The sequence below is a fragment of the Clupea harengus genome, chromosome 23 (genome assembly GCF_900700415.2).
Source record: "Clupea harengus chromosome 23, Ch_v2.0.2, whole genome shotgun sequence".
Classification (NCBI taxonomy): Eukaryota; Metazoa; Chordata; class Actinopteri; order Clupeiformes; family Clupeidae; genus Clupea; species Clupea harengus.
In genome coordinates this window covers 15,689,932-15,712,954 of record NC_045174.1, presented here as the reverse complement: position 1 = coordinate 15,712,954, position 23,023 = coordinate 15,689,932, and the positions used below count along the sequence as shown (strand labels likewise).

At 46.6% G+C, this 23,023-nt stretch overlaps 1 protein-coding gene across 34 annotated transcripts in view; it reads right to left on the bottom strand.

The window, feature by feature from the left end:
* ank3b (ankyrin 3b) overlaps window positions 1-23,023 on the bottom strand; it is a 206,639-nt gene that overhangs the window by 31,606 nt on the left and 152,010 nt on the right. For 9 of the 34 annotated variants that reach the window (XM_031561619.2, XM_031561614.2, XM_031561623.2 and 6 more), the window contains 15 exons: window positions 21,975-22,073; window positions 19,289-19,486; window positions 18,473-18,571; window positions 17,106-17,204; window positions 16,450-16,548; window positions 15,972-16,067; window positions 15,361-15,433; window positions 15,099-15,158; window positions 9,574-9,697; window positions 7,008-7,019; window positions 5,089-5,191; window positions 4,304-4,348; window positions 3,489-3,595; window positions 2,916-2,948; window positions 843-1,067 (listed from right to left, as the gene is read on the bottom strand). In XM_031561619.2, coding sequence (XP_031417479.1) covers window positions 843-1,067; window positions 2,916-2,948; window positions 3,489-3,595; window positions 4,304-4,348; window positions 5,089-5,191; window positions 7,008-7,019; window positions 9,574-9,697; window positions 15,099-15,158; window positions 15,361-15,433; window positions 15,972-16,067; window positions 16,450-16,548; window positions 17,106-17,204; window positions 18,473-18,571; window positions 19,289-19,486; window positions 21,975-22,073 — 1,472 coding nt within the window. Of the gene's footprint in view, window positions 1-842; window positions 1,068-2,915; window positions 2,949-3,488; window positions 3,596-4,303; window positions 4,349-5,088; window positions 5,192-7,007; window positions 7,020-9,573; window positions 9,698-10,096; window positions 10,315-10,481; window positions 10,584-10,733; window positions 10,889-15,098; window positions 15,159-15,360; window positions 15,434-15,971; window positions 16,068-16,449; window positions 16,549-17,105; window positions 17,205-18,472; window positions 18,572-19,288; window positions 19,487-21,974; window positions 22,074-23,023 lie in introns of those variants that run through there. The other 25 variants (XM_031561618.2, XM_031561621.2, XM_031561627.2 and 22 more) reach the window with 20 other exon arrangements.

Genomic DNA, 23,023 nt, shown 5'->3' with positions numbered 1-23,023 from the left:
GACCCAGGGGCCAGAACAGGGCTGTATCAGGGCCAGAATAGGGCCGTATCAGGGCCAGAACAGGGCCGTATCAGGGCCAGAACAGGGCCGTATCAGGGCCAGAACAGGTCTGGATCAGGGCCAGAACAGGGCCAGAACAGGTCTGGATCAGGGCCAGAACAGGGCCAGAACAGGGCTGTATCAGGCCCAGAACAGGTCTGGATCAGGGCCGAATCAGGGCCACATCTGTGCCGGAGTCAGCTGGCATCTGGGAGTCTTCTAGAGGAGAGACTGAAAGAGCTGCCAAACACTGGCCCTCAGCCCTCTGATTCTGCTTTGGGAAGTTATTATCAGTCCCAACTCAACTCCAAAACATTCCAGTGGTTTCCGTTCTATTTAGCTCAGATTAACACGTGTATTTTAAGAGCAGTTATTGCCTAGTGTAGTATGAAACTCATCTATTATAAATTCTATCTATAACTATATCTCTCTAAACATCACTGGTGCTACACATAGGAGCTGGGTTTAATACCTGGGCATTAAGCTGGGGCACTGCCTGCAGGAAGCATGTCCATATACATAAACAAAATGCAACAGAAACTAGTGTTAGCGTAGCGTTAGCGTGTCTGTGTCGGCTAGTTTGACTACTACAGCGGTCAATTGGTGGGGGCGGGGGAGGATCTTGCTTTTTTTTATCCACACCTGTCTATCCAGAGAGAAAGAGGGAACACGCATGGGGGGATCTATGGGGATGAAGATAAGAGATAAAGCATGACTGTAGAGGGGACGAGTAGAGAAGGGGGGCGAGAAGCGAGAAGACCCAGAGAGACGAGGGCAGAGGGGGAGACAGCGGTGACACTTACCCCAGAAACTGAGCTCCTGCTGGGCCAACCTCCACTAGGCGGCTGGCCAGGCCCTCGCCCTCCACCATGGGCGGCGGGGAGGCCAGCTTGTGGCGTTTGACCAAGCGGCAGGTGATGCGGGTCGGCGCCGTGCATTTGCGCGGCGGGATGATGATGCGCATGCCGTTGTGGCGGCTACCGCGCATGGAGCCTCCGCGGGCGTCAACCATGAAGCTGACCAGGAACCTGGAGACGAGGAGGGAAAGGGGGATACAGGATATGGAAAAGGAAGATATGAAGGGAAATAAATAGATAAAGAGGAAAGTGAGTGTGTGAGAGAGAGAGAGAGAGAGTCAGAGAGAGGGAGGGAGAGAGAGGGATGGTGAGAGAGAGAGAGAGAGAGAGAGAGAGAGAGAGGGAGGGAGAGAGAGAGAGAGGGAGAGAGAGAGAGAGAGAGAGGGAGAGAGAGAGTGAGATATGAATGGATGGAAAAAGAGAGATAGAGACAGAAAGAGAGGTGGTGTGGGTTGGGAATGAGGTATGAGGAGAAGAAGGAGAGGTAAAAAAAAGACAAGTGTAAACAAATACGAGTCAGTGAAATTCTAAAGGCAAAGTGATTGAAATCTGTGGCTATCAATGATGACGTTTCCCATGCTGTGACTATAAGAAAACACTCACACATACACACACACACAGACGCACACACACACAGACGCACACGTGAGTGCGTGTGAGTAAGAGAGAGAGAAGAGATGGATTGCCTATGAATCGTCTGACCTGGCAGTTAGTCCAATTTAGACACACACATTTTTCACTCGGCACCAACCAAAACGTGGGTCACAACCAGTTTCCTTTGTTAAGAAACACCACTGTCAAACACAACGACTGAGTTAAAGCAGACCACAGTCGGTCGGGCGGTCGGTCTGTGAGCACTGCCAAGAAAGAGAACTCATAGTAAAGAGGTGGCCATTATCACACTGGTGGTCATCTGCAGTTACTGAATAACACATAGAATTTTCAGAGGGTGGGAGAATGACATTCCGTGCCTCAACCAATCAGGTGTGTGTAAGGGACTGGTAGGGTGTGGTCGGCTGGAGAATGCCCTTCTGATATGTGGATCAGATTCCATTTTACAGGTTGTCATCTGGGTCATACAGTTAGAATGTCTCATTCATCAACCGTGCGTACGCACACATAATCTGTGTTTGCCTGAAAATAAACTTTTTTTTTTCCTAATGTTAAGTAATTTGCTGCTTCAAACCACATGTGTAGAACTGACTTAAAACATTATTCACTATGTCACTTGCTGTGCTAATACTATGAATCATTAAAAATATGAGTCCCATGTATTAAAAGTAGTAACAGTCTTTTAACCTGGCACCCATATTCTAAGTAGTCAAACACGCTCCATAGCCATCTACAGTCCTACCCAACCAAGAACCACTTTATTTAAGATGAGGATAATGTTAACACTTGTTTTGAACCCAATGCTAATTATCTGTGACAGTATGATAACTGGATGTACACATACAGTAAGTTAGTGAATGAGACCCTGTGTCGAACAGGAATCTGACCAATCAGAGGGGTGACCACAGCACAATGGATCAGCTACATGGCTCTTTGTGTAAAACATAACCACAGCAATGTGTGTGGGGAAAAAACAGTGCTTCTGATCTAGGGCATTTTAAGAAAACTAGTATTTGAAAAAGTAAACCCTAATTTTTATCTGTTCACAAAAGACTCCTTTATTCTCAGCTGAGAATATGCGTGAGAGATTATGCCCCATCGTTGGCAGGGGCAACAGAAAGGTTAAAAAACGGGTGGCTAATGAATCGAATCTCTGTGTAATGATCTTTTAAATCTTCAACTACTGCTTTCTGAACAAAAAGGCCTGACTTTTTTTTGTGGGCTGGTGCAACTTTATCACAGTGAAGAGTGGACACATCTGTGTGCAGATGTGCATGTCTCAGACGTGTCGTTATTGTGAGGCGTCTCACAGATGAAAACAAGCACAGAAAAAAACAGTGAAAGAGGGAGGATTAAAGTGAAAAGAGAGGGAAAAAAACGAGAAAACCGTGAGCGCAGGAGGATCACCTGGAGTCATACTGAGGAAGTGGAGAAGAAAAGCTGCGGAAAAGAACGAAACAATGAATGGCGGCAAATACTGAGAGACCGTTTCACCGCAAGAGGTTAACATAAACCGCAGCGGTTACCGTAAACACCACGCGGCTGTGTCTTTGCGGTTAACATAAGAGATGATGGTCGACAGAGGAGAGAGAGAGAGAGAGAGAGAGAGAGAGAGAGATGTCATTACGGGATAATCACATAATCAGGATACTGGATGAGAGAGGAAAGACAAGAGATTGAAGGACAGAATTAAGAAAGATTACAAATAAAGACAAGAGATTGGAGGAGAGAATACAGAAAGATTACAAAGAAAGTGCAGTAGTGACATGGGGGAAGAGTTGATAGGTCACTTGGTGATAGGAAAGACGAAGATAGATATTTTTGATGGTGGAAAATCACAGGTTTTCTAATACTGACACAATGCACACACACACACACACACACACACACACGAGTGTGCTCACACACACACACACACACACACACACACACACACACACACACACACACACACACACACACACACACACACACACTTACCCTGAGTGGATGGGACTGGAGACCAGGTTGACGTTGTCCAGTGTGTCCGCTGTCCAGCTGTAACGCCTCAGGGAGTCTGTGTCATGTTCCCTGGCTGCTGCAAGATGCTATGGGACAGAGAACACACTGAGTGAATACGTGTGTTTGTGTGTGTGTGATTGTGTGTGTGTTTGTGTGTGAGTGTGTGTGTGTACGCAGTTATGTGTGGTTCTGCATGTGTTTGTGTGTGAGTGTTTGTATGAAGTTATGTGTGTTTCTGCATGTGTGTGCAATTATGTGTGATATAGTTTGTGTGTTTGTTTGTGTGCGTGTGTGTGTGTGGGGGGTGGGGTGGGGTGGGGTGGGGGGTTGAGTAGGGGTCTTCAGTGAGCATTCTTGAAATGTGAATGGGTAGCTCACTTTAGTGCCACACACGCACACACACACACTCACTCACTCACTCACTCACTCACTCACATTCTCTGAGGGACTGCGCATTCTCACTGCACATGCGTTTAGCATCCAGAACTTACAGGGGAAAAGGTCGTAGAAGCAACCAAAGACTCGCACTCAACAGCCAATAAGAAGGTGATAAAATGACAAGGGGTTGATTATTTGGGTGAAGGCTACATTGGCAGCATAAGGGAGAAGTGCTACTACGCGCTAACAAACCAAATAACAACAAAAAAGACCCGAGGCATGAACTCCATCCCAGGGGTGAAATGATCGAGCGGGCTGCAGATACACTTTGGCAAAGCATGTGGTTTGCCTTTATCTGAGCCATACAGATGGGAAGGAGCAAAAAATAGTGGGGGGGAATCTCTAGCACCCTGTACCTTATTTTGGGGGTCAACAAGGAAAGGTATCTCTTTACAGAGACCCTGAAGCATTTGAAAAAGAAGAGAGAAGTCCTTCAACACACACAGCCACACATCAGACACACATCGGCAGGTCGGGCTGAGAAGACTACAAGTTGCTTTTGAGAGACACAAAACAGAAAATCTCTGGCAAAAGCACCAGGCCGCCTGCACCATGTAAAAGTTGTCTGTCATTCAGGTGTTACAGAGACATAAACAGGTGTCAGTTAGAGCAAGGATCCTATGATGTGGTGGACGTCTATAAACTTTAAGGGAACCATGGCTTACTACCACTCATTTCTGTAAGATACTATGACATGACGTGTGCCAAGACCTGTTTTAGATGGTGGGCGTGTCCCTTCTATTACGAGGGGACAAATATATTTAGCAACAACTGCAACAGACCACAGATCATGTCAGCCTTGAAATGAATCAGTAAACATATCACTATAAGTTACTCCCATTTACTTAAGGGTACTTCAAGAAAGTTCTGACAGCATAATATAAAAACACGCTAATAGATGACTTTGCTGTGATGTTACAGACATGGCTTTTAGGATTTCTCCACCATCGGTAGTAGCAGCAGCATTGTCAACCTTGATCCTCCATCTGTTTTAGTCGAACCAGTCACAAACCATTGACAAAATATCACATATCCGATACCGAGCTTCTCTGAATGAGAGACATGTCCTTGAGCCACAGTTCAAAGTCTGTGTTGAGTTGTAGTGGGGTAAGGGTGGGGGGGTGGGGGGGGGGGCACTTACCGTGTCCTTGGTGGGGGCCAGGATCTCCTCGATCATCATGCTGTCGCGGGTGAAGGAGCTCCTGTTGAGTGTGTTGGACCTGTCCGAACTGAAGGAGCGGAGGCTGGTGTATTTTACACGTTACCACACAGAGCAGAGGGGGCATGGGGAAGGGGTGGGGTGGGGTTTGGGGGGCAGCCGGACGGGCAGGGTGCAAGGGGTAGGGTGGGACGTCGCGGGGAGGGGGGGCAGTGGGAAGGGGGAGGGGAGGTAGGGACAGGGTAGTGATGATGAGATGAACAGAGAGAAAGAAAGAAAGAAACACACACACACACACAAACAAACAAACACACAAACAAACAAACAAACAAAACAAAAAAAACACGGCGATTACTGCATGCAACCTCCAGGGAACAGTGCACAAGTCACAGACACACAAAACCCCTCATGGTACAAGATGCATGGGGTGATCTCAGATAAACTGGTGGAAATATGCATGGAAGTGTTTTTTTGAGTGTGAACATGATGGAGAATGACACCGAAAAAGTGCATCATTTTCTGAAGGTGTGGGGAGAGTGAGGAGCATTTGATGTAGAAGAGGATAAGAATGATTCAGAAATGGTCTTTTCCTCAAAATAACCCACAATGTTATGGCGGAACGGGGACTGATCAATGAGAATGATGAAACCAATGCAAATATCATTGTTTTAGTCTGCACTCAAAAAAATGACATTGCATTTTGAAAAGCTAAAACAGCTGTGGGACAGGCCAACTGGTGACTGTGTATCACGATTTTCTGAGCAAGGAGTCGGTGGGGGGGGGGGGGGGGGGGATGGGGGGGACGGACGGACCAAAATAGATTACTATTTGCAGTTGGGGTGCTTTTCTAAGGAGCAATTAACATAAGATCCCGAAGCATTCGGAGGGTAGGGGGTGAGATACAAGTGTGTAGTAAACACACATGCAAGGGGCTAGGGTTCGCTGGAACTCTCTCTCCTTCTCTTTCGCCTTCAGTCATTACGGTGAAAACTCTTCTCAACAAAGACGGCTCATGTAGATCTAACAGACAGCTTCTGGGTCTCTTTTCTTCTACATACTCAAGAACTCCTGGGACACTAACTACATAACAGTTATCTTCACAGATTAAAGAAAAAGTTTTGGCGTTAGCTTTAGCAAAGTGCACCTGAAGTTCATTACTTGCTGTCTCAACAGTAGACGTTTTTTTCACGGTGCGTCTCCCTTTCAAGTAAGTAAGGAAGTAACGGAAGATAACCGAACAAATGAACAAAAGGCTTTAGATTCATATTTGCAGTGAATCTTGTCATTTGTTTTCTTTGTGTTATTGATGTTATCCCTGGAGGCTAAACGATGAAGCAGCTCATTCCAAAATAAGCCACACTGAGGGATACCCTGTTGTGCACTTTTCACGCCAAGCAACAACAACAACAACAACAGCAACAATAATAATACAACAATAAGAACAACAACAACATAAAGAGTAACTAAAGAGTACAACAACATGCCTTTACCAACACTTTACTGACTGAACAAAGGAGACACCACAAGGCACCACAACCCAACCCAAATCATAATGATTAGCTCTGGCAAACGTATCACGGGCACACAAGAGGATTCACGCACAAATACACCACGGAATAAAATGCAGCACGAAAAAATGCAGCACTCCACAGAAACAACTTAAATGGCAATGCTTAAATAAACAACCAACCAACAATAGCAATAATAACAACAACAACAACAACATTAACAATAACAAAAACCCTCCACAAAGATTTTGTCTTTTCAGTCGGATGAACTGGCATACGGGGTGGGGGGTGGGGGGGAGGGTGGCACACCACGAGACATGTTTCCATGGAGCTCTAATGGCCGGGGAGGGGGGGGGCAGAAAACACATCTACAGCAACGCCATGCCCTCTTACCTGACTTTAGGGCTAGTGGAGGCAGGTGATGTGATACATTCAGAATGGGGTGGGGGTGAGAGGGAGGAAGGAGGAAAAGAGGAGAGGGAGAAAAAAGAAAAACAAGACAGAGAGAGAGATTGAAAGCAGCGAATTGGAGGAGAGGGAGTGCAAAGGTGCTGGTGTGGTTTCTGGATGATTCTGCCTTTGCATCAAGCTTGCGCTCTTGGACGGGAGCAGGGAATCAGTCTATTAACCCTAGTCATCATCTCCATCATCCTCATCACACATGGAGATGCTCAACATGGCTGCTTAAAGGAATGTGTACACGTATCCCGTCTTCACAAAATGCATGCTTTGATCCTGTGATAGTTGCATCTGGACAGGATTCAGGAATTCTCCCATATGCTTGTATTTACATACTTGAGTTTCAGAATAACACTCGCAGAGGCAACTGTTATCTGACCTATGACCTCTGGTGCAAATATGCAAATATGTGTTTTGAGAAACAGCTACTGCCAGACAATAGTAAGGTACACAACCAGAGCTGTGTTATTAAACTCCTGGTGATGTGTTACTGCCAGTGAGGAGCGGTGTTATTAAATCCTAGTGATGTGTTACTGCCAGTGAGGAGCGGTGTTATTAAATCCTAGTGATGTGTTACTGCCAGTGAGGAGCGGTGTTATTAAACTAGTGATGTGTTACTGCCAGTGAGGAGCGGTGTTATTAAACTAGTGATGTGTTACTGCCAGTGAGGAGCGGTGTTATTAAATCCTAGTGATGTGTTACTGCCAGTGAGGAGCGGTGTTATTAAACTAGTGATGTGTTACTGCCAGTGAGGAGCGGTGTTATTAAACTAGTGATGTGTTACTGCCAGTGAGGAGCGGTGTTATTAAACTAGTGATGTGTTACTGCCAGTGAGGAGCGGTGTTATTAAATCCTAGTGATGTGTTACTGCCAGTGAGGAGCGGTGTTATTAAACTAGTGATGTGTTACTGCCAGTGAGGAGCGGTGTTATTAAACTAGTGATGTGTTACATTTAAGACACAGTGGCTCCTTGCAGCCACACTGAGAACTCCACGGATGATGTGACTGCAGGCCTGACCTGCCAGCAAGGCCCCAGCTGATTGGCTGTCCCATCAGAGAGCGCATGAAAATGCATGCAGGACCTTTTGGCTGAAGCCTGCAGCATCGGGTCGAAAAACAAAGTTGGAAAAATAGTTGGACTTTGCGCAGCATTGAAACAGGAAGAGATGTTGTCCCAGGCAAGTGTTCATCGCCCCAGTCATTTACCAAATCATTATATGAATAACAATCATATCAGTTTCAAGCATTAAATGACACAAATTGTGATGCTTTATTTTAACTAGGGCAGGGTGACACTCATAAGGCTCAGGCCCAAAGCCTGACCTTATGTGTCCGCATCACCAAAAATGCTTGAGGCAATGACATCGAATGTGGCTCCAATTTCCTGTGGTCCAGTGAGGAGTTCTCGTGCATGACTTGCATACTCAATACGGTACCTTTACAAATGACTAGATATTGAATACACCCTGTCAAAACAATTGGATATTGAGTGAGCACCGTCAAACAATTGGATTATATCAGCTGTTCCCCTTGGGTTGAAAAGGGGGGAGGGTAGCTCCCATGGTTAGCTGTATGTGTGTGTGTCCTGTAGGTTAAACATTAGCCATAGCGTGACCCGTACCTTTCAAAAGCATAGATAGCACACTGTAGAAGCCATTCTGTAAGCTCAGGATATTAAAACCGTTTAGGTGCAGAGATAAGAGCAGACAGCGTGAGAAAAGAGACACTGACCACACTAACTCTAACCATTGATGGTCGCTGCCTGTCAATGACCTCTTTTTGAGAACATGGCCGACATCTTTTTCGCTCTTTACATAGAGAGCATAGCTCTGGGATGAAAGTGTGATAAAATATTTTACGAGGGCTGTCAAAATGTCCACTTGTCAGCTGTTTGGCCTGGGACCATGTTTAGGAGCAGCTGTAACTGCCATTCAATTACTGACAAATGAGGAAGTACATACTTTGTCACAGTTTCTATACTGTACACTGTTATCCAACCAGAGTGTCTGCAACAACGCATCCACTCATTGGGTGCAGAATGAATTTGTAGAATCAGCAGAAGTAGTCGTAGACATTAATACATACAAATATCCCCTTCCTGATAGTTACATCTGAGTGGTTACTTTGGCACTGGCTATGGAAGGCTATCTGAAGTTTGACTTCACGTCTGACTTCATTCACCTGTTGTCAGCCCTGATGTTTGCAAACTACTTTCAACAAACTATGCGCACTCATTGTACAATGTCACTGACTGTGATACGGTGAAGCTGATATACACAAATCAAAGATCCTCTGCTGGAAAGTTTCAATCTAGATTTAGCCCTGCTGTTGTGTGTGAGGCAGAAAGAACTCAGTGCGTTCCTGTGGATTAGAATCCCAGACTAGCTTAAAGGCAGACAGACCGTCTCTGACCTTGAGGAAGTGTGTTAAGAGAGGCAAGCTTTCGAGTGTGTGTGTGTGTGTGTGTGTGTGTGTGTGTGTGTGTGGGGTGGGATGTTACCTCGCCGTCCGCGCGCCGATACTGAACCCCACGTATCCCTCCTGGGGTAGCGAGTCATCACCGAGCTCCCGCAGGTCCTGGGGGCCCAGGTACTTATCCACTTCGCCCGTCATCGCATCGTCACCTGTCCGACAGAGATGGGCAGAGGGTGGGGTGTTATCCACGAGCCAGAAGGGGGCAAATAACCGCTTTTTTTTTTTTTACCCCCACCCCTGTCTATTGCCCCCCTCTCTAACAGGGGACGAGTGCAACTAGAGAGACAACTAGAGAGGGACAGAGACGGTCCCTGCAGGGCTGTTTAGCGATCCCGTGTCCAATCCTCTGAAACTCAGACAGTCCTCCGTGTGATCTGTCAAACGTAATAGCCCGGGATGGGACATGGAGGGGGGGGTTGGGGTGGGGGTGTGGACGGGAGCGTCCTCTGCCTGAGTAAGCTTAAAGGGGAAGCGCGCTGCCGAAACTTCAATCGGGTCAAAAAAACAAAAAGCCACAAAGTTGTGTGGAATCTCCAAACTTCACTCACGTTAAATAGAGTCGGCTACTTTCGATGGTGACTAAAGTATGAGCCCAGTTGGTGTCCCGCGGAAGAGTAAGTGGTGGAGGTTAATGGATGTTAAGGGAGCAGAACGCCAGGCAAACAAGAGTTAAAGGCAGAGAGGAGAGCAAGTGCACACTTCACACACACATACACACACACGCACACACACGCACACACACACACACACAGAGAGAGAGAGAGAGAGGCACAGAAAGAGGCAGAGAGAGAGAGAGAGAGGGACGGGGGGATTGCATTCCAACAGCGACAAAGCATAGCCCCGGTCCCCCTGCAGTTCTCCTGCTGGGGCGGCCCCTCCCCCCTCCAAAACCTTTGAAAAAAGCGTTCAGGACAGGACAGACACAAAACTCACCAGTCGCCACCTTTTACAGGGCTGCTCTACAAGCGTCCCACTCAACCACAGAACTTACACTCCAACTCCCTTTCTCTCTCACTACCCCCTCTCTCTTCCTATCCCTATCCCTCTCTCTCTATCCCTCTCTGTCTTTCACTGTCACTCTCTCTCTCTCTCTCTTATTATCCCTCTCTCTCTTCCTATACCTCTCTCTCTTTCACTGTCTTTCATTGCCACTCTCTCTCTCTTGTCTCCCACTAAGTAACTTACCATGGAGGATTGCCAGTTAAACAGCCCTTCTTTTCAGGGGGAAAAAACTCTCCAGCTCTACTGTCAGCAAACTCAGCCAGGAGGACGGCTCGCACTGAATAAGCTCCCTCTCTCTCTCTCTCTCCCACTCTCAGTCACTCTCTCATTCACACACACACACACACACACACACACACACACACAGACGTGTTCTCCCACCCCCAAACACACACATACACACAGGATCTCTCTCTCCCTCTCTCACTCACTCTCACACACACACACGCGCACATACACACAAACACACACACACACACACACACACACACACACACACACACACACTTTCTCACGTACTGTCTGTATGTTCCGGCCCAGCCCTCAGGATTATCGAGCGTTAGGCCCCACAGCTCAGAACTGCAGTCAGGAATAGCACTCACTCACTGACCGACTGAAGTCTAGGTGGCCATATTGTTACGTCAGTGATGCTTGTCTGTCAGTCCTCACTCAGTAAACACTCACTGCCCGCTCCAATGTTGTGTCAGTAGTCCAAGTGAAAAGCCTAGGTCCTTGGCCCAGGGAGTTTAGCACACACACACACACACACACACACACACACACACACACACACACACACACACACACACACACACACACACACACACACACACACACACACACACACACACACACACACACACACACACTAAGGAAGATATCATACCTCTACCTCTACCTCGGTCCCTCTCACACACAATTCAGACATGCATACCTTTTGTACAAACGGTGTCTGTGTTTTTTTTGACAAGATAAATACACACACACACTACTTCCTCGAGTGACAGTACACAGTTACCACTGGCCCAGGTCACAAACAGTGTCAGTGAGATAACGGCTGAGGAAGCCCTTTGATTGGAGCCCTGTGTTCCGCAACCACGGCAACACGGTAGGGGGGCATCACAATGGAAAAGTGCTGTTTGGGGTGGGGTAGGGTGGGGGGCTAATTTCTATGGTAATAGTGCTCATTCTTTAGGTGTGCTCTGTAATCCAAGCCTCACAGGCTGACAGTGAACAAAGAAGGCCTTCTACTGCAGGGATGAATGAATACAAACACACACACAGACACACACACACACACACACACACACACACACACACACACACACACACACACACACACACACACACACACACACACACACACACACACACACACACACACACACACACACACACACACACAGGAACAGGAGAGGGAGGAGAGAGCACTCAGGACAAGGCACCTGACCTGGATCATTTCTTCTCTCTTTATGGAGGGAAGAGGGAAAACGGAGAAGAGAGGGAGGGAGGGATGGAGGACGGGGGGAGACAGCCCCTTCACTCCGCACCAGACACACACACACACACACACACACACACACACACACACACACTGAGTCTGTCTCTTCCTGTCTCTTTATGGTTCAGTGTCTGCCATCTACTTTGAGCAAGCCAGACAGCCCTATCTCTCCCCCTCATTATAGAAGTGTCTGATTCTAACGAACCAACTGAAGCACACTCGTTCCTCTCTCTCTCTCTCTCTCTCTCTCTCTTCTTTCTTTCTTTCTGTTCCAAATTCTGACTATGCCTATTCACGCTCTTTTATTTCTCTTTCCTCCTCTCCTGCTCCATCTCTCCCCCTGTCCTCATTCTAACCCTCCCTCTTTCTCGCTCTCTCTCACACACACACTCAGTGACTGAGCGAAAAAACATTCTCTCGCCAACTATCTCTCAAAAGTGCACAGATTCACTTCAATGTAATCCTACAATCTCATGCAAAAAGCCTGCAACACACTCCCACCTCCCGCGTCCAACTTGCTCTGTCTCCCCCTGACTTCTAACAGCCCCCAAGCCTGGTAGAACCAGTCACAGATTCACTTCAAGGATTTATAGAACTCCAGCTGGGAGGACTGTGGCTAATAGCCTCCACTTCAGAAGGAGAAAAAAGGTCTGAAAGTCTTGCTCAGCTTGGCCTTGCCTTGCTTCTTGACCTGTCTAGCGAACAGCTTGCTTTGACGCTTCTGAAAAGGATCTGTACTTTCTGCTCACATCTGCTAAGGGCGTTAGAAGGAGCTTCAGAGAAGGAGAGCAAGCAGCCCAGCATGGCTGATGTGACTGTGCCAAAAGACAGCAGAGAGAGAGAGAGAGAGAGAGAGAGAGAGAGAGAGAAGGAGAGAGGGAGAGAGAGAGAGAGGGAGAGAGAGAGAGACAGAGAGAGAGAAGGGGATAGTGAGAGGGAAAGAGAGTGGGAGGAGGGAGGGAGGTAGAGAAAAGGAGAGATAGATGAGTGCAGGGAAAAGTGAGAGAGAACAAGAAAGAGAGAGAGGAGGGAACTGCATAGAGAGAGAGAGAGAGAGAGAGAGAGAGAGAGAGAGAGTAAGGGCTAGAGAAACTGAGAGAGAAAATCCTTGGCCATGGCTCAATTGGATTGCGAAAGCAGTGTTTGTCACGATGAAATACTGTGTGATGCAGGGATAATTTGCAGAGGCAGCACTGAGGTTTACGCACACACACACACACACACACACACACACACACACACACACACACACACACACACACACACACACACACACACACACACACACACACATTAGTGTCTTGAGAGCACTAACTGCTGTCATGCGCCCTTGTTTGTTTGTTTATTTATATACAGTAATGTTGCCATCCTTGGCCACCGGAGCAATCTTCTCCTTAACGCCCTGAGGACATGGGAGATCACAGATCACAGACTGTATTTTTGTCTTCTCTCGGAGTGATGAAATGCAATGATGTATGTTGTGTGTGTGAGAGAGTGTGTTGTTTTATTGTGTGTGTGTGTGTGTGTGTGTGTTGGTGTTTGTCTGTGTGTTTGTGTGTGTGCGTGTGTTATGTTATTGTTTGTGTATCCACGACTTTTCAAGAACCTTTAATGAAATTTCACAACCTACAATGGGATTTTAACAATTCCATGACTTTTCCAGGATTTCTATGACTGTGGGAACCCTGTCCAATTCTGCTAAATCAGTCTCTCCCCAACCACTGCTTAGCATCACAGACACACTCCTGTGTCTGTGGACATCAGCAGGGGATCCCTAAACTCACTCACTGTGTTTATGGACCTTTGGCTGTCCTACAACAGGCCGTCTCCGTCACATCGCCAGGGCAACATTTCCACAAACTAATGCTACTCAGAGCACCCTTGGTACATCTTTTCTTTGCTATTCATAGCATAGTGGTACTCTGCCACTGTGTGTGTATGTAGCTCCCCATAGGTGATGACTGATCACATTGATAAGGCAATATTTTCTTCGTACTATCTTCTTTTTCTTAAACTCTTTCTACGCTGGACACCTTGGTATTTAAGAATATGGTATATATTGTGCCTGTGCTTGGCATAGTGCATCTAGTCCATGTTGCCCATGTTATTGTTCTTTATGCAATAATCTCATTTGTATTGCTATTAAAGTTTCTCACTTTTTGTCAGCGTCTGCAAAAGAAATGACTGCAACCTTAACCTTATATTTGTGTTTGAGGAGTGTGTTGTCACGTGTGTGGGCACACTGAGCAGGGCAAGGCTGTTCCGAGGTGACATCAAAAGCCTGGCCATCTGCAGAGCCTGGCACTTGGCGCTGGCTCTACCAGTGGGCTTTGCATTCGCACACACACACACACACACACACACACAACACACCACACACATCACACACACACACAGCTTTCAAGGAGTCGCCACGGGCGATGAGAGAAAAGGTCAAAGCTAAGAGAAACTATAAAATGTGTTGGTTCTGGGGAGAAATTAGTGGGACAAAACAGCCGTTTCCAAATAAAAGTGATGCCAACTCATTCAAACAGACAAGCCTCTAAACAGACTAACCCAAACTCTACCCCTCCAAAAAACAGAGAGAAAGAGAGAGAGAGAGAGAGAGAGAGAGAGAGAGAGAGAGAGAGAGAGAGAGACCACCTCCTGTTCACGACTCCCTGGGCAGTGTGACTACGTGCGTGAACTGACAATCAGGCTAGACAGAGTACAGTCTGGTTTAGAATGGAAAGACCCCGACACAAGACAGAGAGAACTTTGCATAATCATGTATTCCATATTATTCAGGGCGGTGCCTAGCAACCAAAAACAAAGGCATATTCCATGGATACCCAAGCAGGAAGAGAGAGTGAGTGAGGGAGAGAGAGAAAGAAAAAAACTGAACTGGATCCATGACAACGGAGCAGAGAGCAAGAAAAGAAGTTTCAGGCAGTTAGTATCCATACGGAGATAGATATAGATATATATAGAGAGAGAAAGCGGAATATCAAACGTCTGCAAAGAAAGGGCTACGGAAACACAAACAGAAAACAGAGAGACAGAAATACCTTCGTCAACATCTGAAATATAGTCTTCATTGAGCAATTCGGGTACATTGGCTTTACGCACTGTGTAATTTGAATAAATACAGGGTTAGGAGTCACATTAAATGAAAAATGAAGGTTATCAAAAAAGCAAAAAGAACTAAAAACTTTCTATTATAATTTAACAGGAAGAACGTTTAAGATGACAGCTGATGTAGGTGGGTAACTGGCTAAGGACTAGGATGCAGATTAGGATGATGAGACAGAGTCTTTATGGTCCTCTCACCTTCATCGTCAGACATATCCAAGACTTCGTTCATTGTTTCCGGAACATTCATCTTATGCTTCTCGGTGACGGTCTGTTTAGAGAGAGAAAGAGAGACAGAGAGGGGGAGGGAGGGAGAGGGAGAGAGAGATAGAGAGAGAGAGAGAGAGAGAGAGAGAGAGAGAGAGGGAGACTTGAGTTGAGTTGAGTTGAGTTTACAGTGATTGCAACGTGTTGGCACTAGCGGACCTAATCTCTTTTGCCACTACGCCTTAGCAGCCATGCCAAATTACCCATCAGGCATTGCGCCTCAGGGCTCAGAGACTATTTCAGTCTCAATCCTGGATTTCCAATTAGTCCTCACAATCGACTTTTTCCAAAGTTTCCAAAAGGCAACCCCATGACTTTACAGAATCTCCAGCTGTCCTCAGTACAGTGCTCGCTTTGAAATATGAGAACAGGGAGACCAGTATATCTTTCTATCACCATCAGATCATCTGATTAAGGAAGAATCCTCCAATCGAAGCTAAACATTGGGCCAAGTGTGGTGTTTGTGAAACTGGCGGCTCAAGAACATCGCGTTCAGAATTTGGTGTGTCCTGCGCAAACGTTTCCTGTGATCGGATACTCACCACCTTGGTCTCGGTCTCCTCGGTGACGACCTTGAGCGTGTCCACCACGGAGATGTAGCCCAGACGCCTGGCGATGGACAGGGCGGTGTTGCCATTCTGCACAGAGGACAAAACCGGTTAAAGACCAATGCACTGAAGATCAAACAGAGTTTCAATTCAATTCCAGTCCTATGAATATCGAACTGTGAGTGTGTGTGTGTGTGTGTGTGTGTGTGTGTGTGTGTGTGTGTGTGTGTGTGTGTGTGTGTGTGTGTGTGTGAATGTTTGCCCGAAAGTGTGATGTATTCAATCACGTATACAATTAAAGAGACAAATACTCACACACACACACACACACACACACACACACACACACACACACACACACACACACACACACACACACACACACACACACACAGACACACACACAGACACACACAAACACGCACACACACACAGATACCCAGATGCACACACACACCACACACACACACACCATAGTCAGCTCGTTGGGAGAGGCGCCGTGCTGCAGCAGCAGGTTGATGATGTGGGTGTGGCCCTGCTGGGCAGCCTGATGGAGAGGAGTGTATCCATTCTACAGAGAGAGAGAGAGAGAGAGGGGGGGGGGGAGAGGGGGAGAGAGAGAGAGAGAGATTAGAGAGATAGAGAGAGGTTTAACACTCTCTATTAAACCATTGCCTCACTTTCTCACATAATCACTTACAGTAAACAGAATGTTACAACATTAAAGAAAGAGAAAGAGCATGAGACAAAGAGAGAGAGGGGAAAGAGAGCAAGAGAGTAAAAGAAGGAGTGAGATAAAGAGAGAATACAGAGAGAAATGAGAAGACAGAAAGAGAGGGAGACGTGACAAAAGCAGCGAGACAGAGAGCCTGTGATGTACACTTAAGTTTATAGTGCAGTAAAACACAGACTGGGTTGCACTAAGAGGGATTAGCATAGCATTAGCATAGTTAATCAGGCCTCACCATCAACCTCTAAGCTTCCAACTTCATTTCTATGATTTCTAATCCACTCTTCAGTCTTGGATTGATTACTGTGTTACACTAAGCTTAGCATATCTACTAAAATGCTCATGAACACACATAAAACATGAACACATTACTCATGTGCTATTGTGTTGCATCTTACCTTGGTCTTGGCATTGACTTTAGCCTGGTTCTTCAGCAAGTAGTGCACCATCTTCACGTTACCATAGTGACAGGCCACATGCAGTGGGGTGTATCCCATCTATGACCGAGAGAAAGAGAGGGAAAGAGAGGGAAAGAGAGAGAGAGAGAAGGAAAGTGTGTTTACATGAGTACTCCAGCACCAGCCTTGTTCCATTTCCACTGCTATTTCTGTCTGTATACATAATTCAATGTTTCACTGGGTTTACTGTTACACTACAGTCACCGGGCACAGAAATATACTTCCTCCTTTCACATGGAAATTCAGCAGGAAATGGAGACAGATGATGGGACAGCTCAATTTCAGACACTGTATTTGGCATTTACCTCATTACCTGGCGAAGCAAAGAATGTGCCACCTAAAAATGTTCTTTATTATTAAGCAATTTTTTCTTCATAATGGTCTTCATTTGTGTGTGTGTGTATGTGTGTGTGTGTGTGAGTGTTTGTGTGGTGTGTGTGTGTGTGTGTGTGTGTGTGTGTGTGTGTTTGTACATCTGTCCATATGTGGTCACCACTGACCTTGAGCTGCAGCTGGTCTGGCTTTCTACATGAGTGACCCTGCAGTGAAGCGTGATGGGACTGTCCAGGCAGCCCTTTGTGTGTGTGTGTGTGTGTGAGTGTATGTGTGTGTGTGTGTGTGTGTGTATGTGTGTGTGTGCGTATGCGTGTGTCCGTGTGTGTGTGTCCGTGTCATGCGTGTGTGCACATAATCTATGATGTGCAGTGTGCTTGTGTGTCAGGGCTTAATCTATGTGCGTGAGTCGATATATCTCTTTAAGGTGTGGCAGCCTAGTCAGCACTACTGTCAGCATATACGACTGTGTGTGTGTGTGTGTGTGTGTGTGTGTGCGTGTGTGTTTGTGTGTGTATAACATGTGTGTCACAGGAAGAGAGCATGAATGAGAGAAACTGAGGACATAAGCATCCTTGTGTGTCCGCGTGCATGCGTGCGGCATGCGTATGTGTGTGTGTGTGTGTGTGTGTGTGTGGTGTGTGTGTGTCTGCTTATTTCCAGTGCATACCCATTCCAATCCACAGACCTCAATGTTTTTTTATTACACATGTGTATCTTTGTGTATCTCTTCCATGTCTTTGTGTATACCATACTACATATCGTTACCAAGCGCCAAACCACCAGACAGACTAGCTGTGCTGCTGTTCACACACACACACACACACACACACACACACACACACGCATGCGCACGCACGCACGCATGCACACACAAACACACACACACACACACACACACACACACACACACGCACACACACACGCACACACACACAGTGCTGCTGCCACGTCAGGCTGCTGCAGGTCTGTACCTTAGTCTCCGGGTCCAGGGTGGATCCGTGGTTCACCAGGACCTCTGCCACGTTCACCTTGTCCTCCTGGGCTGCCAAGTGCAGGGGAGTCAGTCCGCTCTGGAGCAGACCGAACACACACACACACACACACACACACACACACACACACACACACACACACACACACACACACACATATCCATCTTATTACACGACAGGGGTGTGATGTGGATGGAAATGTTCTCAGACTGCGGCTGTGATATATCACATGCGTGTGAGAAGGACAGGCTGGTGTTCCATAGCCACAAACACACAACTTCAGAGGCTGTGAGAAGCTGAGGCCATGTTCCCTGGTTTATAATGGAGTGTGATTTGAATGAGATTTTAGTACGGCACAATCCTAACACTCTGTTTGTTTATGTTGCCTTCAGAGTCTAACAAATGAATGCAGGCATGCAGTCATACATATTTTAGTCGACTATCAAGTCATTTCAAGGGTATTTGTGTCATATTACTGTAATTAACACGTCTATTATACTCATTAGCCAATGTATGCATATCTGTTTCCCCATCTGTGATTTCATATCCCTCAGACACACACACACACACACACACACACACACACACACACACACACACACACACACACACACACACACACACACACACACAGCCACACATAAACATGCACACATGCACACAGACACAGCCGCACACAAATATGCAAACACACACCCACACACACACACACACACACACACACACACACACACACACACACACACACACACACACACGCACACACGCACACACACACACCGCCACACCACTCACCTTGTTGCCCATGTTGATGTTGGCTTCTCGGGCCAGCAGGAGAGTGACCATGTCAACGTTGCCCTCCTGGGCGGCCAGGTGCACGGGGCTGATGCCTTGCCTGGTCACGGCGTTGGTGTCGGCCCCGTACTCCAGCAGGGTGGTGGCGATCTCCATCTGGTTCTTCTTAGCGGCGATGTGCAGCGGAGTATAGCCATTCTGAGGTGGGATAACACAGTCAAGGGCCAGATACCGTCGCAATATCTTAAACTGGCCACCAGGGGCTGCAAGGAGTGTAGCTGTTTTTAAGATGTGTGTGTGTGTGTGTGTATACCTCACAGGGGTATGTTTTTGTTTTTGTTTTTGTTTGCTTGCATACATAAATGTGTGTGCGTGTTTGTGCATGTGAGAGGACCCTGAGGTGTCTGAGGATGTGCCTGTGGGAAGCCGTGTAACTTGTCTGTTTCCATGACGACGTGGATGTCTCTCTGTGTGGGCACCTGAACACTTTCCTATGTAGGCACTGTACTGTCTGAAACGCACAGGAGCCCTTTCTCTCTCTCTCTCTCTCACTCTGTATAGAGAGTCTATTGTTTGCCCACAGGGCGACCGCCAGCTATGTGATGTTCTTTGGCAGCCACAAAAAAAAAAGGCGCAGCTGTGAAATCCATCGACTCACGCCGCTCCGCGTTACGCCACACTTGGGTGACTCAGGATCCGCCCGCACCAAAACCACCCCGGCCACCGCCGCTGGATTTATGACATCTCCAAAACAGAGACTGGCGCTCGTGCAACAAGGACAGAGTAGAGCGGCCCGACTACAACGACACACGTAGAGGCAGACTGGAGCGAGGGAAGGAGGAAGGAGGGAAGGAGGGAGGGAAGTGAAATAAGAGGAGGAGTGAGGAATAAAAGGAATGCGATGTCTGATGTCTGCGGACAGTGGAGGGGCAGCCACATATGATGTCACAGTGGTAAAGAGAAGCCTGGGAAACCGCTGGCTGTGGCTGTCGCCTACACACACACACACACACACACACACACACACAGAAGGGCATAGACAGTAACCGAGTGGCTGTGTCTTATTTTGGGTTACCCATCACGAGCCCCTTGTGCTGGAAAAAAAAAAAACATCAACCAGAAACCACAGGGGCCACCCCACTGCATGTTCACATAGGAGACAGCACAACAAAGAGGGGGAAAAACCCAATAAAACAAAAAAAACACTATTAAAGCCAACTGTCCGAGCCAACTATCCAGCTCAGACTTGCTCTACAATCTGTGCTTGGTGAACCATGACAGCCTTCGCTATAAAACGCATTTGCTGTGACATTACAGCGAAAGCAGACATCATCACAGCATAGTTCTGTGACACCAGACCTCTGAATCAGCCATTTGGAAGATGTGGACACAGAGCACGGCTGTAAGAAGACAGCGCAAATCACACAGTGCAAATCACTGTCATCAACAGCTCCATGTCTACCGCCAAGACAACCCGGTGACCAGTGTAATGACACCAGGACATCCCACAGTCCAGAGCTCTGATTGCTAGGCAAGGCCTCTGCATTTTAAAAAGGCCACATTGAAAGAAGGGCCCACCCTTTGAGAGTAAAATAGGGGGTTAGCTCTCCTGTGATCTTGTGTTGTCACTTGTTGGGTGTGCTAGGAGGGATCAAAGGACCACTCCACAGGCAGCCGAGGCTTACTTGTGCACAATTCTGCCTTCTGTAACGTGGCAAAGTAACGTTAGTGCACAATTCTGCCCACTGTAAGGTGGCAAAGTAACGTTAGTGCACAATTCTGCACAAGGTGGCAAAGTAACGTTAGTGCACAATTCTGCACAAGGTGGCAAAGTAACGTTAGTGCACAATTCTGCCCACTGTAACGTGGCAAAGTAACATTAGTGCACAATTCTGTCCACTGTAACGTGGCAAAGTAACATTAGTGCACAATTCTGACCACTGTAACGTGGCAAAGTAACGTTAGTGCACAATTCTGCCCACTGTAACGTGGCAAAGTAACATTAGTGCACAATTCTGACCACTGTAACGATTATAATGTTCCACCCCCATCCAATTTGTAGCCAGTGATACACGATGCACTGAGGTTAACTAATGCACACATTGTACAGTACAGTAATGTGCAACATGGGTTATGCACAGGTATGGGAGATATATCACACTAATGTATATTACGCATAACTAAGTTCCACCCCACAACCAATTAGTAACAGACACATGTCCCCAATCTAATTTGAACCCAAACAGTCTGCCTGGTCTAAAAACAATCGATTATCACTTACAGTGTGGAAAGTATGGTAAATAAGTAAGCAAGAAAGGCAACAACAGGTTTCTATGACTGTACAGGTTCTGTTATAATTATATATAATTATTATAATTACAGGTTATCTGGATTGAACCCTCACTAAGCTTTGCCAGACTTAGTATTAGACACAACAAATGGCTTACTCATTCTATCAGAGGGTGTAGAGTTCTGTAACCATTACGCATGTAAATATACACATCTGGCAACCACGCCATGTGGCTCCCAAACCAAGTGTGTGTCAGAGCTGAGAGTTAGGAGTTTGAGATGTCTTTGAGGAATGTAAGATATGTATGTGAGAGGAATGTGTGTTAAATATACGTATACGCGTGGGTGTGAGAGTAAGTAAGGGTCCAAGGTTATACACGTATCTATGATCAGTTACCTTAGCAGCAGCGTGCGGTGAGGCTCCCTGGTCCAACAGCTGCAGAGCCACTTTCTGATTATCATAGTGTGCTGCCACATGCAGTGGTGTTAGACCGCTCTATAAACACATGGATACACACGCACACACACACACACACACACACACACACACACACACACACACCACACACACACACACACACACACACACACCACACACAGACCAGACAGACAGACACACACACACACACAGGCACACACACAATCACACACATTCACACACACACACACACACACACACACACACACACATTCACACACATGCAAAGCTGTTGTTAGCTGCAGTAATTAATTGACTGTGAGGAACACACCTGTGAATAATGCAGAACCAGGTGTGACTGGACAGAACAGTGCTTCAGTAATATGCCTCCAGACTGCGTCCTCTCAACAGCACATTATGACTCCTGAATAGTATACTACATTACATTACGGAAAAAGCATTGTTTTGTTATGTATAGATATGATATAGTACACGATACTACTTATACTCTATACTAAATATAAAGAAATATCAGACCTCCGAACGTTGAGGTGGCCCATTCAAATCAATGGAACTTTTTGCAACATTCGAGCCGTATAATAAAGTTAAATATCTTTCAGGAGCTTCCAGTGTCCTACATGGTAAGAGTGTATGCGCTGCTAAGGCTGTAGTAATGTAGTACATTAGTGTGCAGTATTATAATGTAAGAGTCACTCTCAGACGCCATTGCCTTTGTGCTTTCTCTGATGCATGGGCTCCCTTAGCTCGAGCCCAGGCTGTTGGGAAGGCAGGGAGAACAGGAAGGAAAACACGGTCTTGAGTGACCAGACCAGAGTCAGATAACTAGAGACACACACAGTGTGTAGGCACTCCCCTATCCACAGAAGAGCCAGCAGTCACCAGGGAAAAAAATTTCATACAAACAGTCTGGTTTTTTCATTTCTTGACGCTAACATTTATCATGTCAATGTTAATATTACTTTTTCGTTTGGCATGTTGTTTTGTCATGCAGACTAACCGAAGCGTGG